Source organism: Coturnix japonica, chromosome 4 (assembly GCF_054131305.1).
Source record: "Coturnix japonica strain WE chromosome 4, WE-NBRP24, whole genome shotgun sequence".
Lineage (NCBI taxonomy): Eukaryota > Metazoa > Chordata > Aves > Galliformes > Phasianidae > Coturnix > Coturnix japonica.
Genome location: NC_140666.1, coordinates 20830050 through 20847018, shown reverse-complemented (window position 1 = coordinate 20847018; position 16969 = coordinate 20830050). Strand labels below are relative to the sequence as shown.

The following is a 16969-nucleotide window of genomic DNA, read 5'->3' as shown; positions in this document are numbered from 1 at the left end:
CGGCACATTGGAAGCTCTTCTTGTTCTTTACTAAAATGTAATGTTTCCACTCCTCTGAATAAGCCCCAGACTGGTGTCACCACTCTAGCACATGGGGTCAGAAAAATACCTGATGAAGATAACAAAAAACAGAAAGCATTCGCTTTTCAGTCCCGCTGACAACACATGTATGAGTGGAGCTTGGTGGGATTGGGCCAAGGATGGAAAATCTGCTTGGTCTGGTGTAATAGCAGAAGAAAGATGCTGCACATGAAGTCAGAGCACATGGAGTACTTCCATTTAGAGGCTCTGCAAACACCAGATGAATATTAACAACTTGATTCAAGTCCACGGGTTATATGTAATTAGGCCAAAGCCAGCAAAAAGACAAACAGTTCTACACCTTCAAATGAATCCTTCAGCTTGCTAACAAAAAGCAATTAAGCTGCCTGCAAGTCTACTGCAAGGCTCCAGGGCTGATTTCACACTCAGGCCTCTTGCTGCATGGCAGTATCACAGCACATCGTTGCTGCAGTGGATTTCCCTTCACTTTCACACAGGAATCTACTGGGATAGAAGTACTTCAATCTTGCCAACCAAAGAAGGGGTATTTAACTTGCTGTTTATAGAGCCTTCTTGTTTTGTTACTCCATGAAAAGCTCCGAGAGATATTAATCCCAGCTCATACTGAATGAGAGCATAATTTCATTTCCTGCTGCATGACAGAGTTCAAAAACAAACATCTCAATTTTGCCTAAGAAATTGAAATTAATGGTTCTGAAACAGAGCTTACAAGACAAATACTTCCCGATGCTTAACACAGCTTGGATATTAATCTGGGCTTTAGAGCTGGCCTTATTTCTACAGTGGGACAACCTACCCCTGTGTCCTAGGACCATGGGAGATGTGCATGCTTGGGTGTTAGTAATACCTACAATCACATTATCCTGAAAACATTACAAACTAGCAGGATTCTATAACTTAAGACACTGCAATTTTATCTCTATCACACAAAATCTCCTCTTTACCCACTCTGTTACTGCACGCTACTTGTGAGTGAAGGAGCCTGCTGGCTTCTCTCAGGTAAGTCCCACTGTCCTTCCTCTCGTCATCATGACATATTTCTTTTGCATTCATCAGATGATGGCATTTCTGTCACATCTGGAAAGGTACTCAGATGAGATCCAGCAGTGCATGACATCCACTTGCATTCTGTGCTGCTTGCATAGAACATTCTGATCCTTACAAAATGAAACAGCCCACAATGCACGGGCATCTCATTGTGTGTGTGGATTTTGTTTACTTTTCAGTGAAATATAATGTCTCCTGTAATCCACTACTGACAGTGATTTGGCAAAAGCAAAAAACGTTGTGTATGAAAAAACGTCAGTATCAAAATTGTGTTAGGGTATCCCTAGAAAAGTATGTTTACTGAAGTCTGAAATAGCTTAGAAAAAAAGAAAAAAATCATTGTGGAACAATTCTTCCTCCTGTGTGTCAGGAATCTCTCCAAGCTCTGTGGATGTTTTACTCTGCTTGCCTTGCTCTGCCTTGCGCAGATTCCCAGTGATTTCATGCTGTGTGCATACAGCTCTTAACAAACTCCACAGCCCTACCTCTTGTACTGGGTGGGCATGTTGAACAGTGTGGAAAGAACAGCTCAAATTCTCCCTCCTCTAACTTCACAGAAGAAACTCATGTATATATGAGACACCAGAGAAAAGCAAACCTGAACAAAAGCTGCTGTGAAGTGAGTGACAGACTTGTCCCTGGAAGAAAGGAGAGGAGAAAGAATGCTCGCACAGCAGCTGTGCCACTGGCCCATTAACAAGTGGAACTAACTGACATGTCCTGACCACTCCACTGTAGGGAAATGAACAAGCAATGATGCACTCTCATTCCTGATGTTTAGCTCATTTTCTTTCTCTGCAGGCCTGCATGGGGCAGAAGATTTTCTCCTGGTGTGCTTTAGGAGACCTTCAACAAGGGTGACCTGTCCCTTCTCCTACTCTCTCCCTGGAATGCCATCACTCAATGTGCGTTTGGAGTGATATAAATATCTGGAGAAGGAAACGCCCAACTGTGATTCACAAGGGAGTAGAGCTGACTACAGGAGGTTTAAAAATGACCTATGGTTGCAAAGCTCAGCATTTATTAACAATTCATTTTCTTCGGGGAATAAATTAATTGATATTTGCCCTTAAAAGACACATGAAGAAAACTTGTCTCCAGGAGAATGTTTTGAGCGTGCAGAAACATTAGTTTCAGAAAATAAAGCTTGAGTGCAGTGTGCCAGCAGAGGCTGGGATTGATGGTCTCTTGTTTTCCCGAAGGTCACTGCTCTCAGTAGCAACTGCAGTACAGCAGTGTAAGGGACAAAAAAGTGTCCTGTAGTATTCCCACCAGCATTACTATGAGGAGCTGCTTGTTTGCCTAGGCTCTGCCTCGTGGTTCCAGCCCATTACACCGCTCTCCCAGATATACTTTCAGATGTACCACTGTTATGATGAGTCTAAGTCATGTGGGGTTGTCTCTAATGTGTCACTGCATCACTCAAATTATTCTGGGAAAAGAATGATGAGTGGTTTCTATTTCAGTGAATAACAAATATGTTCATTCTTGGGCCAGTCCAAGGTTCAGGCTTTGTGTCAGTGACAATAAAGCAAGGAGAATGGGAGAAAATGCTGAAGAAACCATCTTTGTTTCCCAGCTCTCATTCCAGTCTCTCTGGAATGTGCAGAGTAGCAGTGAACAAAGAGAAGGCACTTAAAGCACTGAAACGGACCAATAAAGGAGTGATGCCTTTGTGCTAAGCTGCTTTCCTCCTTGTTTAGAAGGTCAAGGGGCCAGTTTTTCTCGTATTTTTTGAACGTGGTTAGGATCAGATGTTCCAAAATATCACTGGTTTGTCTGGGTTTGCATTCATTTTGACAGAATAACTGTGTCTAGGAGCCATGTGGATCAAGCAGGTAATCACTAGCAGTTGTGAAAGCTATTCAAGCAGACAACGCAACACTCTTTGCATGCTTCAGCCAGCTAAAGCAGTTCACCCATACTTTCCTCAGAGAAATTGGGAATGGAAACAGTAGCGGAGTTGGTGCAGTTCTTTTCCTCTGCTTTATGTTCCATCCTGTTCTAGAGTAAACTCAATAGTCCTAGAATGCAGAGCAGGCAGTCTCTACATTGTCCATCCTTCTGAGTGACCAACTGAGGGCACAAATGATTTTCCTAGCACCTGTTTCTGTGCACAGCTGATATAACTCTTTATCAGCTCACTATCTCTAATCCTACTGTACTAGGCATCAGAACTGGAAGTGCCCACTTGCTTACCTTAAGTGTTGCACGTACAGCTTTGAGCTTCACTCCATATTGTTTCTAAGTAGTTTACCTAAAGACCTTTAAAATGCAGAGCCACGTTGCTTTAGTTTTCAATCTGTTGACAGATTGAATTATAAAAGTACTGATTGGTTTCAGGCACACAGAATGCAATTACAGTAGAGAAAGAGAGTAGAATTCTGAACATTTGACTGAAGATAAAGTTAAGTTTGAAAATGGCTCCATGGCCAACTGGCAGCCATGAGCTGCCTCAGCTCAGATCCATCCAGCACTGAGGCTACCCAGGAATCTCACATTACGGGTTTACAGAGTTAGCTGCCAGGAGACTGGTTGTGAGTTCCAGATGGAAAGGATCTCATTTCAGTGGGAAGACTATGGAATAAGAAATTGCACGTTGGGTGCCCAATACGTATCCTTTTCAAATGAGAAAGCAGTAATAGGAAAGAAGCAAAAAATATACCAAAAAATTACACAAGTTAGAACCAAGTGTGTTAGGAAGAGATGGGAAGGTTTCCCTCTCTGTGCCCTCTGCTCTTAAGTCAGTCAGCTGCTAAGGATAAGGTGATTGGTGAAGTTAGTCTACAGGAGAAGACAAGGACAGCTCACAGGAGATAAGCCTTTTCCAGATAAGAAACATTATAACAGAGCAAAACCTCCTCCACAAGCATGATTCAGGCTAGCGAATAGAAATCCATACTATTTTCTGTCAAGAAATGGAAGTAGCAGTCCTCAGCATCCCAGACAAAATGCAACCAAGCAAACAGATTAGGCAAATAGTGAGAAATGAATGCAAAGAGAGAATCGGATAACTTACCGCAATGAGCTGATAGGAGTTGTTCATCATGGCTATGAGCATGTTCAGCAGCACGACAAGAGAGATGACATTGTAGGTCCCAAACATAGTGGCCCCAACAAACTCTGTGAACTCATGTCTGGCTTTCACATTGGTGACATAGAGATTCAGCAGACCAAACACAGACCAGAAGAGGGACTGGAGGGTCTCGAAAAGTCTGGAAAAACAAACAAACAGATTTTTACTTGGCTACTTGGTCCTGGGAAATGGAAATCAATGCCTTTAGGAGCCCTGGATTTGTTGAGATTGGGTGTCACCTGGTGTGAGAGCTCTGTTGGCACTGGAAGCACTCCATCACTGGGAGCACCAGCATGAGGAACTGGAATGCCACAGAGCATCAGTACAGCACAGAGCTCAGCACTGCCCTTTATTCTGTCTGCACTCCAGCCACAGGGACCCACTGGCCAATGCATGTAAAAGTTGTATCACATCAAGAAAATTCACCACCTGTTTGAGAGCCATATTCATGGGAGATACAACAGCCTAATTGCCACAAAGAAACCTGAAGTTCTATTCCTACTCTATACACATGCAAAGAACAAACACAGTATATTCCCTCTAATTAAAGTTGGCACGAAGTGTTAGTGTTACTGCTGTTATATATAGATATAACTGTTTAAATAGTGCATGCATCATTAACACGTCTATAAACTAAATGCCCAGGGAGCACATGCTTAAGTTCTGCATGACCACAGTAGTTAAATAGTGCTCTATGACAAGTAATCAAAGGGTGAGAGATGCAAGAAATCACATCCACTTGAACCTTCTGCATTAGGATAGGCTGACAGCTTGTGATCACTTTGACTGCAAGTGAACCAGGCCAGTGTGCTAACACCCTGTCTGACAGCACTGCACGTGGCCAAAAACGCTGCTTGTGATGGCCTGTTTGTGAAGTAGCTCCCACCCACCACAGTGCAGTGCCCTCAATATCATGCTGCAACAATTGATCAGTAATGACTCAGATGAAAGAGAGTCATCACATTAATTCAGCTTGAGAGGTTTTCTTCATTTGAAGCCTTCCATCCATAGAGGAACTAGACCTGACCTCCCTATGCTTTACAGCTGATGAGATCATCCCAGGCCTCTGTTTGCCTCAGCCAGAGACAAGTGACCTTTTGCAATCACGTCAAATACATAATCAGCAATCTAAATAATTGCTCTGTTTGGGCATCTTTGTTTTGGCTTTCAAAAATGTGGCATTTATATCATCAAAAAATGACATTTATATGCCTGTTTAAGAGTTTCCATTTTGGCCTAGGGTCAGTGGATATTTTTGAATGCTCTGACGAGAAAAATCAATAAAAATAAATTTAGATACATAGCATACTAGGAATCCATTCTCCTGAATTCTGTGTGCATATGCTCCACACATAGGTGTGATTTGTGCATTGCCTTGAATTAATAGTGTTATCACCATGAATATCATTGTCCCGGATTGCACCCACTGTATTTACATGTGGGCATGTAGACAGAAAGCAGGTGTAGACAACACCTGGTTTCTGCAATTTTGAATAGAAATAAGACTTTGTCTTCAGTCTCTGTTTAATAACAGGTGAAAACCACAATCTTTTTTCTCTAAGTGTTTTAGGTGGGGCTCATACTACTTCTGAGAAAACAATCTTGGCAAAAAAAAGAGCTGCACTCTCCTGTTGAGTATATTTTGGACCTTAAGCAAACTGGAGAAATCTCAGAGCTCCAACGTGCTCCTGAGCAGCTAAGGAAGAACAAGTGCCCTGACTCTGCCAGGAACAATCCCAGCCTCCTGCAGTCACCAGGGAAATGACCCCAGCTGTCAGCTTGACACTTTGTGAGAACCATCTTCCAGGTGGTAAGGTGTAATGGCTTCTTCCTCCCTTTCCTCTATCTTCTCCTTTCTACATCTACCAGGATCACAATGCTAAACATACTTATAGATTGTCTGCCTAAGCACTAGGCACTCTGCTTTCTAAAGGATGGTTAGGGCAGAGCATCAAACTTAAATTATTCATGACTTCACCTCATTGCTGTCACAAAGGAATATTACTTCTCCATGATCTGTGTTTGTGATGCAGAAAACTTCCACACCAAAAAAACATTAAACTCTTCCTTCGGGAGTAATAGGAAATAATGCACCAGTAAATAGGTGTCACATTTTAAACAAGCTGTACAAACAAGAACAACGGCCTGCTTTTCCTTCCCTTACAAAATTAGATCTTATTGTGTGACTGCCTAGAAATGCTGGTAGGAATCAAAGGGGACTGATTGAAAGCTTTTCACATTTTTTCTTCCATTAGGGATGAACTATGAGCAAACTCGAGGCAACACCATCTCTGATTTGAATTCACTGCAGTCATGCTTGCTTTCCCCAGCACAACAGTATAATTTTCTGTTTTGCAGGTTGCTCGTTCTTAGCCATTCACCCATGCTGTGCATCTGCTCAAGGGCCAAATGTCAGCTTGCACTGGGGGTGTTAATAATGACTATTTAAACTTTTAAGAATACGTTAAATAAATTTCTTAAGCAAGGCTCCAACAAAAAAGTAACTGCAGAGAATTCTGTCCCCTGCCAGGAGACCTCAGTCCTAATGGATCCCCTCCCACTGCGATTCTGTTTTAAACAAACCTCTGTCATAAAGGCTGAGCCCCCTCAATTTCCTTCCTGTGCTCCGTTTTCCTTGGCAGGGGGCTTAAACTGAATGCTAAGGTGGGAGAAATTGTGGTTTGTATTGAAGCCAACCCATACTCCTTCTGTTAAGTGGTTCTGTATCATTTCTAGTTCCAAAGATGTGCCTTCTTACTGACTTAAGGATCTTTTTTTTCCCCCTTCCAGCTGATCAAATGCTCTTTTTCTCTAGTCAGATACTTTTGTTGCTTCCTTCACTATTCTGCCAACACTGAAAACTACTTTGTAGTAGAGACAGGTCCAGAGTAGAAGGCAGAACTGGAACACATCTGTTCACTGTTGCTCTGGGGAAAGGCAGGCTCCAGTCCCGAACTTCATGGGTTTGACCCTTCCCGAGGTAGAAGCTGCCACTTAACAAACACGGTGCTTGCCAAACATTTCTCCCTCTGGCTACTGCATCAATATAGATGCAGATGAAGGAATAGCATTTGTTATTTACTTCCTTTGCAAGGGCAGGACAACACATTTCTGGAGCATTCAAAGCAATTAAAACAGAAAAAAAAATTGAAGTTTTTAATTCTGTTTTTCATTAGCACAGTGCAGTTCCATTCACTTCCTCCAGTATGAGTATATTGATGAGTATAATGAGAAAGTTAATCAAGTCTGCAGCGGAGAAGAGCAGCCCGCCTGGCCTACCAGGACTCTCTGGTCAAGAGCCTCTTCTAAGTTTGAACTTTATCCCTAGGAAGTCTCCTGCTTTTTTTAAGAAAGGAGCCTACAGGATAGTGCCAGAACCTTTCCTCTTCCAACCTGGTCACATGGCCTAAGCTGTCATTTGCTTCTGATAACAATGCAATGTCACAAATCCTTTCTTTAACCTCCAGCCTTCAGCTGAAGAAGAGTGGAGAATTATTGGGCACGATGATGAGTTTTATTTAATTTTGCCTGACGTGGTGGACAACAGTTCTGTTTAGCTTGCTTGCAGGGCGTAGGCCCTTTTCTAGATGGTGCTTTATTTATTTCTCTTCCTGTTGTGTGTTAAGTACTGTGCAAGCAGCAAGAACAATTGGAGGGGGGCTGATTATAATAATTATTTCCACTATTAGTAATTAAAACAAATAGATCACAGAGAAAATTCATGTTATTTTTCAGCGTGTGCTATCACTTTCAGCCCTGCCAGCTGTCATCACAGCAATTTCCATGCCAGCATCTCAGTAATGTACTAGTATTTGCAGCAAAATTGATTTTGATGTGATTTTATTCTCACCCCACTGCAAGGGAATCAGAGGAGCCATCATGTGTGGATAAAAATGGCCTAGATGAGCTTGTTGTTGTTGCTCTGCCACATTATTTATTTATACAGCTTTTTCATACGTTCTTCTCTTGATTTCTACATTTTGTTTAGCTTTCCCTCCTTTCTTCCAGCATAAGACAAAACAGTTATTGCAGCTAAAGGATACCCGTTTTCTCACATGCCAAAACTGAACGTAGCAGTAATAACATTTCAGTTGCAGGATGATGCAGAGAGACTCTCTGGACCAGAACTAAAATGATTGTCTCTCACTTCCAGACCTAAGAGGCTTTCTGACAGCAAAGCTCAGCAGAATGTCTGCCCCAGTTAACTCACACCTTTCCTGCACAGTCAAGCAGCTCACCTGATATTTACAAATGAAAAATAAAGTTACTTTTGGTACAGTGATACACAACATATAAAGGCAGGTAAGACAGGGGACAATGAGAGTTGTCCTCAAAATCAAGACAGGAAAGAACATCTTACGTGGAGAAGGCATTGTTCTGTTTCTCACATCGGATCCCCTTGCAGTTGTTGGGTTCCTCCGAGGCACTGGTCTCGTAATAAAAATAAAGCTGGTTCAGTCCATTGGCAAAAGCCAGAAGCACCAGACAGTAGATAAAAAGGAATTTAAGGATGTCTAGCAGCATGCGTCCCAGAGAAATCTGCAGGGGTCCCAGGTGTGAATTTGCTGTAAACAGGGATATGAGACGCAAAGAACTTAAAATGTTGGATATTGCAAAGAGGGCTTCTGCAATGAGAGTCGGGTGCCACATTTCCCATTCCTCCCTTGGACGAGAACCGTTGTACTGAAAGAAATAACAAGGGTATAAAAGTGAATTATGTTGTAATCATTTTGAGGTAAACTTGAAACTCAAACCTGCTAATATTAATGCTTTACCTACATATATCAACCAGATAGTGACACAAGAAGTACTTTTCAACCACTATCATTCATGATTCATGATTGAAGATGAGTTCATCAGGACAGAGCTTTCTAATGAAGTCTTCTTATGAAACCCCCTACAGATTTAGACTGTTCTCTAGAGATATTTTTGGGATATCAGCTTTTCTCTGGGGGTTTCTGGTATGTGGGCTGTACTCAGCTAAAGTTTGATAACAGGTCTTTTGAATTGGGTAACTGTGGGTAATTCAGGTCCTTGTGTTGATATATAACATCTTTCTCTTATAACACTTAAAGGGGTTCAGACTGATCCTTAGTAGGTATAGGTCATTTCCAATGACCTTCTTTCTATTTTTCTTCCTGAATACTATCACACCTGTGAAACACTGCTTATTCCAGGATGAATGTGAGAGAGAGACAGAAAGGAAGGAAGGAAGAAAGCAAGCAATGAATTAAGGAACATAAGAAGCGGATGCTTTCCCTCCGACAAAAATGTGCCAACAGCCCAGAACCAAAACATGTTCTTCACATTAATTTTCTCATTAGTTAACTTGCCATGGCAATTCCAGGAAAGTTGCTTAGGCAGAGGTCATAATTACGGCCCAAATGCTGGATACAATTGAGCGTATCGGTTGTAAAATTAACTTGGTTTGTAATGTAACTGTAAAAGCAGAAGCGTTATGTGAGCCAGATGTAAATAGGTGACATAAAAGAGCTGGTTGTATAAATGTGACTTCTCTGGCACATGGATGGAGTTAAAGACATTTTAACATCAAGGAATATTTTGTCTTCTATAGCATTTATTTCTGCTGATTTAACACGTGAAAAGGCAAAAATGTACTGCTGATAGTGTAGCCAGAATGTCTAGGTCTCTAAAAACCTTTTTTACACTTTTAAAAAGGAAATGGCAGCCATATATCACTGGCAGATGAGCTTATAGGGACTTCCCATTTGAATCTGAAGGTTTTTTTTTCAAGGATACAACTAAAACCAGCAGTTGTTTTTAAACTGTTCCTCCATATGAAGGCACTGAGACATGACAGAATTTCAATGTGATGTGATTGCTTCTGAAATTTCCAAGCCGTTCATTTTTCCATGAACATAATGGCCTGAGTTTGTTAACTTGATTTGAAGATGGGTCTTAAAAAACATTTACAAACAGGTGGCCACTTTAAACTTTTCTGCCAACAACCTACAGTGGGAGTGGACAGATGTGACCAGAAAGCCTCCTCTTCCTAGAGGGAGGATTTGCAGTTTCCTTCTGCATGCCGGCTGGACACAGCAGCCTTGGGGCTCTCTGCGAGGATAGGGTGTAAGTAAAGGAATGTGAGAAGGACTTCATCTCACATCTACTTTTAAAGCAACTTGCTAGGATTGTATTTTAGCCCTTTATAAACTGATGGTTGTAAAGCAGCAATCACTTTTGAATGGGCAACCGGAGGTAGCAGAGAAACTGATTTCAGAGTTATCTAATGAGAAGGCTGGAGTTGTTTGGGTTAGGCATCAGAAGATGAAAAACAAAGTATACAGAGTAGTACAAATAAGTTATAATAGACTGGCATATTTACCCTTTCTCATTACGTGATAATTCAATGCAGAAAATGAAAACTGATTAAGAAAGCATTTTTACCCTATAATGAGGCTGAAGATTTCATTGTTACTAGATAATATTGCAGCCAGATCTTGAAATCAGTCAAATCAGGGGAAAAGAAAAAAAAGTCTCCACACAAAAATTAGGATGGAAAACAACTGTCAGTATACAATTTATTTTTCTTATATTTGGCAGAAAGTTAAATGTCCGTGTAAATCTTTGGAGTTCCAAGAAATGTTAGACTATGGTATATTGGTATATGTAACAGCCATTTCCAGCCCCGGGCTGTTCTATAAATAACAAAAAACTTTACAGGTCATGTTGCAGAAGACTTTGAAGCCATTATCAATGTTTTAAATGCTCGTGTCTCTGAGCATACTGCAACCTTTACGTGACATAGGTCAGAACTTCTGTGGGCATGCTGTGTTAAGAGCTACCACTGTAGAATGTTTTAAGCACTTCTCAGTATTGTTTGACCTTGGTCCTTGTCAAGACCAGACCTTAGGTTATAGCCAGGTTTAATTCAAGTGGGTCTGATCTGTACTTAAACGGATACATTCCTGTAATCATTTTGTATTCTTTTTTGTGCTGATGTATAGCTCTTTGTTCCTGAGGTTCTTAGGAAGCAGATAAATGAAACTATGTTTCCTCAGTGTGTCTGGTTTGGCTGCAAGTTTAAATTTCAGTGTGTGACCATATAAATCTGTGGATGTGTAATTTGTGTGTGTGAGAGAGAAATAAAAAGAGATTGTTAGCATTTTAGGATTTGTTTGTGAATGCTACAATTTTCAACATTTTCTGTATTGCTCACAGATTAAAGACCAGCCTTTAAAGTCTCTAATTTCCTCACTGGTTCTGAATGCTGGGAAAAATAGATGTGATCTATTTTTGCTTTGATGTTGTCACAGAGCTGCTTCTTCAGGGACAAGCAACTGTCTTGGAAGTTTTTCCCTTGGAAATCTAACAGGCCGCCATACAGCCTTCTGGATTTTCAACATGCCCCCAAACAGTACAATTTTAAAGTTCCAGCATGTTGCTCTGTCACTTCTTTGCCTACAAATTAAACCTTGAGTGTATTTACAAGAGGAGAAGCTGACTGCTTTATATCAAATGGAAGCCACCTACCAGCAGATGCGCTCACAGCAGACTTTTCACAGACTCCTGATAAGTAATCTACATATCATGGGTCTCAGTGACTAAAGATTGTAAATCTTGGTGGCAGATGTTTTCAGATAACCCTGTTCTTCTTGTTCCTTATTGCTTTACTTACGAATCATGTCTTCATGAAATTTAGCATCGTTGAAGGAGATCCAATATCAACATGGAAAACAAAAGGTATCGTTGGCAACTGAGTAGCCACAAAATGGACAGCAAGTGGGGAAACTTCCACCTAATGCCCAAACAATCTAATTCAATACTAGTCAAAGAGTAGGGATAGGAGGGAAGGTCATTCTCTAGCAAAATTAATAAGCTTTCTAGGTGAATTTTCAAATTGTAACGTTTTGGTAGCAGCAATTTTCATACGTCTGTAATCGTGTGCTTGAAATTTCCTATCCTGTATTCTCAGAAATAAATTACAAATTCTCTTTCCCGAGTTACTGTACCTTGACATAGGCAACAATTTTAAGGGAGATAGTTGCAAGATAGAGGGAGTTCATTGCAAAATCCATCAAATTCCACCAGTCATGTACATATTCATTGAATCCACCATCCCACATTTCCTTGATTTCTCCCCAGATAAAACCTGTAGAAAGAAAGAGAATTCACTGTCATGAGAAGGTATTACTTTACGTTCAGGCTCTGTGTATATGTGATGCAGTAAAACACAACTATAAATTAACTGCTTGGAAAAAAATTCCTCATTCCTTCTGTCTTCTAGAAAGTAAAATTGTGCTGATTATGAGGCATTTTACAGCTCCTTTAGGAATGCTATCTAGAGAGAACTGAAGAAGACCTAGGTTTCCTATGTAGGGCTGCAGACACAACACAACACAAAGAGACTACCTGAAACACATGTTAACTGTAACTAGCATGAGTGGATTGACTCAATGAAATTTGTTTTATATGAATAAACTATTTAAGTGAATGTATTCGGTACAGTTCTTTCGAGGATTGTCTGCTCCCACAGTAATTTGTGGCTCAGATGTACAGTACAGATTTTTCCTGACCTTCTCTGCAGAACACGCAACATGGGTATGCCAGCTTCTGCATACCGGTTTATTTCCTCCCTGACCTGGGAATACCACACCAGAGATCAAAGAAGTGAATTCATCTGCTATGCTCAGTCACTGCATTTATACATCCTGCTGCACAAAAAGCCTAGGGATTATTTGGGGGTGGGGGGGCAAAAAAAAGAGGAAAAAAAAAAGGTACAGCTCAGCATGAAAAAGGGCACTGCAGCTTGGCGTCATATCTCTCAGCAGTGAGTCACCTAATGCCAACCATGGCTATGGGTTTTGTGAGGTGAGAATTTGTTCCAAAAGGTATGGCCAGAGCCCATCATCTTTACTTTGAAATGCCTTCTGGTAATAATTGGTAGCATTTGCTAACCTTTACTTTACATCCCTACTGCTAGAGGGGTAAAATGGTGAGCTTGGGTAGTTCATTATCACATTGCTACCTGGCATAAAATTTTTATTATACGTAACTTACATGCCCTTTATTTAAGATCCATTTAAGTACTTTTAAGAACCTATGCCCTTCATTTGAGATCTATTTAAGTACTTTTAAGAACCTAAGCCCAACTTAAAAGCAAATGGCAGCTAAGCTCCTAGGTCACCATGTTTCTGAGCATGTCCTCAAAGCTCTCAGATGTTTTGAAATAGCCACTTTGCAATACCCTTGAATGAAGACCTGAAATGCACACGAAAAGAGAAAGAACAAAATACACATCAAGCTGTACTACCGATACAGTTACTCAAATATCTACCCATGCCCAACTATATAATACTGCAGTGGTCACTGAATTGCCACTCCCAATTTATTTTTAGGACCTAGAAGTTCAATCTGAAGAGCAGATAATGTTGAAATGAACTGCTGCAAACATCCAAATATCAGCCTCAGCCCTTCAGCTTCCAGCCAGCAGGTCAATGGTCAGGCAAGCAAAATGTCAATGCCAATAAGGTAATTTTATTACAGCTGCCTCCAAATCTTTGCATGCACACAAAAACATACAATAAATCAATGGAGAGGAGTCTGTTGAAGAACTCACACACTGTATTTATAGTGAGTTATCACTGCTGGTTACTATAGTTACAGCAATGCTGTGTGTGCTTGTTCACTCTCTCCCCTTTTGTAGTGGAAGATATTTCATAAATAATTACCTTTAATCGGGTGAAACTGTTCTAATTTCTGCATGCAATAAGCATTCCCACAATATCCCTATTTATCTGAAACAAAGGAACTCAAAAGTAAGAATACAAAACTCTAGCAGGCTATTCTGGAAGGCTTTTTTTGTATGGATTATCCTTCCATCTGCACATCAATTTTGCTGAAGTGCCCACCATTTCCTTCAATTTAAACCATGAGGGAAAGGATAAAATGAAGAGATCACCTTAGTTCAGAAAAGACATTTAGCTTTGTCAGCTTATTCTGAAGTTTCTACCAACACATCCATTTCAATGCCGTAACTTAGTTTAATGAGATAACGAGGCCTGAGTTACCTTTTTTAAGTTGCGATTAAACTACACAAAGAACGAAATGCCCTGGGTCAAGATGGAAAGTGATTTGTGAGCATGATCACAACTCTTTTTTTCTTTACATATTTTCCATCAGCAGTTTCAGCTTCAGCACAGTGAAGTCCATTCAGCTCACAACCTGCTTGCTGCTGAACCATCACAGAAAGGAAGAGTTGGGTCCTGGTGCTAGCCCAGGAGAGGTGCCAGCAGGGAGAGTAGAGGTGGACACATAAGAAGCAGTGAGGATACACTAGGAGAGCTCTGGAGATGGAAGTTTTATAAGACAGATGCCCCATACTGTGCTGTCCACAGCAGCACAAACATGGCTTTCCAGGCCCTTGACTCCAAGTATAGAACTGCAGCTCACTAATAACTGGCTGGGGGTTGTGAACTGAGCTAGAGTGCATGAAGAGCCTGGAAGAGAGACAGGGGGGCATGAAAACCATTGCCCCAAGTGTGCCTCATGGTATCACCTCAGCTCTCAGTGGTGCTACATGCTAATGGCAGAGCAAAGGGAATGGAAGCCTAAGGAGAAGACAGATCATGCTCCTAAGAATCCAAGATTTTCACCTTCTGTTGCCTTTGAGCTCAATTTGAAAGGATAAATACACTTTTTAAAAATGCATCCAAATTTGCTTCTTTGTTCTTCTCTTTCAGAAGCTTTATTTGCTTTTTCCTATCTCACCCTGCTACCTCCTCACCTGTGCATCCTGCCTTTGGGGTTCAGGCACTCCATGTTCTTCACAGCTCTGCCTTCCCAAGCCAGACCAGGTAACAACCTCAGGTTTAACCTGCTGTATTTCTGCCTATATTAGAGTGATTGATCCTGATTTGTTCAGTGTACATCAGCACAGCGGCATAAGGCAGAGTGAGATTTATCTTCCCTTCTATCCTGTGGCCCAGGAACAAGCAGGGCAGGTACTTGTGTGCTGACTGCCAGAGCACATCAGAGAGAAGGCAAAAGGCTTTGGCTCTGCCTCCTGCCATGCACCAGACAGCAGAAGGAAGCCAGCATTCAGGTGGTTTTATCTGATACTACCATGTCCCAGTAGCTAATTCTTACACCCACTCCTTGCATAGAGGATGTGGGAAGCAGGGACAGAGCCATATCTGCTGAGGTTTACTCAGGGCTATCTCTAAAGGCATGTCAGATGGCAACAGGGACAGCAGAAGAGCCCTAGGCCAAGAAGATCTGTTGTACCAGAAGGAGCCCAGCTGTTTCATGCAGTTACTGAAGCTGGCTGCCAAATCTCTTTACATGATGATTATGATGCTGAGATCAAGTATGAGTCTCTACACAGTTGCCATGGGTGCAAGGCAAGAGACTGCAGCTCAAGCATTCCTGTGTCCCTGACTTACCTAGAACCCAGGGCAGGATCATCCACTCCACGATGGTGGGAGGCGGTCCCTGCATGTGAAGGTCAGTCCTGACGATATGCTGCGATGCCAGCAGGAGCATGAAGAGGAAGGTTAGGTATGAGCCGGTGTGGCAGATAAACTTTATAAATGGCTTTTTAATGAACAGTCCCAGCCTGCTCTTCGGTGCAATCAGATATGCCACAGATAGCACAGGGAATAGCAGTCCGATGGTGACACAGGTCAAGAGTTTTACTGCCCAGTGTTTCCGCCTCCAGCCTGGAAAACCATCATACCAAAGTGTTGCTAGTAGCTGCTGGCAGTTTGGCTGAGCAACAAACTGAGGAGGAAGAAAAAAGAAAGCTTATTACTGACTGGTACTTCATGTGTACTCTTTCTTACCTTATAGAGATCCTTATATAAAACATTAGGCTGGGTATGGGTTAGGACTCCACTCTTCTACACAGGATTTAAGATTTCTTCTATGAGATCCTTCTTTTCTATAGATTTGAATCATCCTTCTGTACATCAGTTACTCATGATACAAAAAGCCTCATCCAAAAGCGATACAACTAAAATTACTATGAGCTTTTTCTCTTCTTATGCTTTTTCTTTCAGAACGTTTCAGGTCTCGACAGTCTCAAACAAATCACTGTCAGCATCTTTAAAAAGTGACTAAAAGACAAGTCAGGAGGGAAAAGATGGAAATCTCCAAGTGTGTGCATGTGTGCATGTGTTAGAGAGAGGGAGAGAGGATGTCTACAGAGCGTGTGGGGTGCTGCACATGATTTTGTGCAAGGACACCAGCATATGTGTGTGTGGGCTGGGCTGGGCGTGAGACAGCATGCAGTAATGTAAAGTTCAGCCAGGTGACATCTGCTGAGAAGGACAGCACATTTGTAAATGTGCCTTGTTATTAAGGAAGAGAGCAATTGTAAAATGTAAGAGATTAAGCAGAAGCAAAAAGAAACCTTTGATCACAGCAGCAAAAACGACATTTGAAGGTTTACTTTCACGCTGTAAAAAAAAACCAACACAAACGAACAGCTCTGTGTTGGTGATACATTGCATTTTGGTGACTCCATACAAGAAGTGCTTGGGTTGCAACTCCTGACTGTTTTAATACCTAACAGCCCTTGGAATTTCAGACTCAAGCCAAAACATTTCTGGCCTGTGCCAGAAGACTTTATGTTCTTGATTATAACTAGACAGCCCCATGGGTTTCTAAACTTTTCAGACCCATGGCAAATTAGAGATGTCGGCAAAATCAAGAGGGCTGCATTTATGCATTTGATTTTTAACCTACGTTAATGAAGTTAGGCAATGACACAGGTTGCCCTGAGAGGCTGTAGAATCTCCTTGGAGATCTTCAAAGGCTTCT

The 16969-nt window shown here is 41.4% G+C and overlaps 1 protein-coding gene across 1 annotated transcript in view; it reads right to left on the bottom strand.

Moving 5' to 3' along the window:
• The window catches only part of TRPC5 (transient receptor potential cation channel subfamily C member 5), an 87283-nt gene that overhangs the window by 12335 nt on the left and 57979 nt on the right, over window positions 1-16969 (bottom strand). Inside the window, exons 4-7 of the mRNA XM_015860650.3 lie at window positions 15592-15928; window positions 12160-12299; window positions 8547-8869; window positions 4130-4325 (exon numbers count right to left, since the gene is read on the bottom strand). Coding sequence (XP_015716136.2) covers window positions 4130-4325; window positions 8547-8869; window positions 12160-12299; window positions 15592-15928 — 996 coding nt within the window. The remainder of the gene's footprint in view (window positions 1-4129; window positions 4326-8546; window positions 8870-12159; window positions 12300-15591; window positions 15929-16969) is intronic.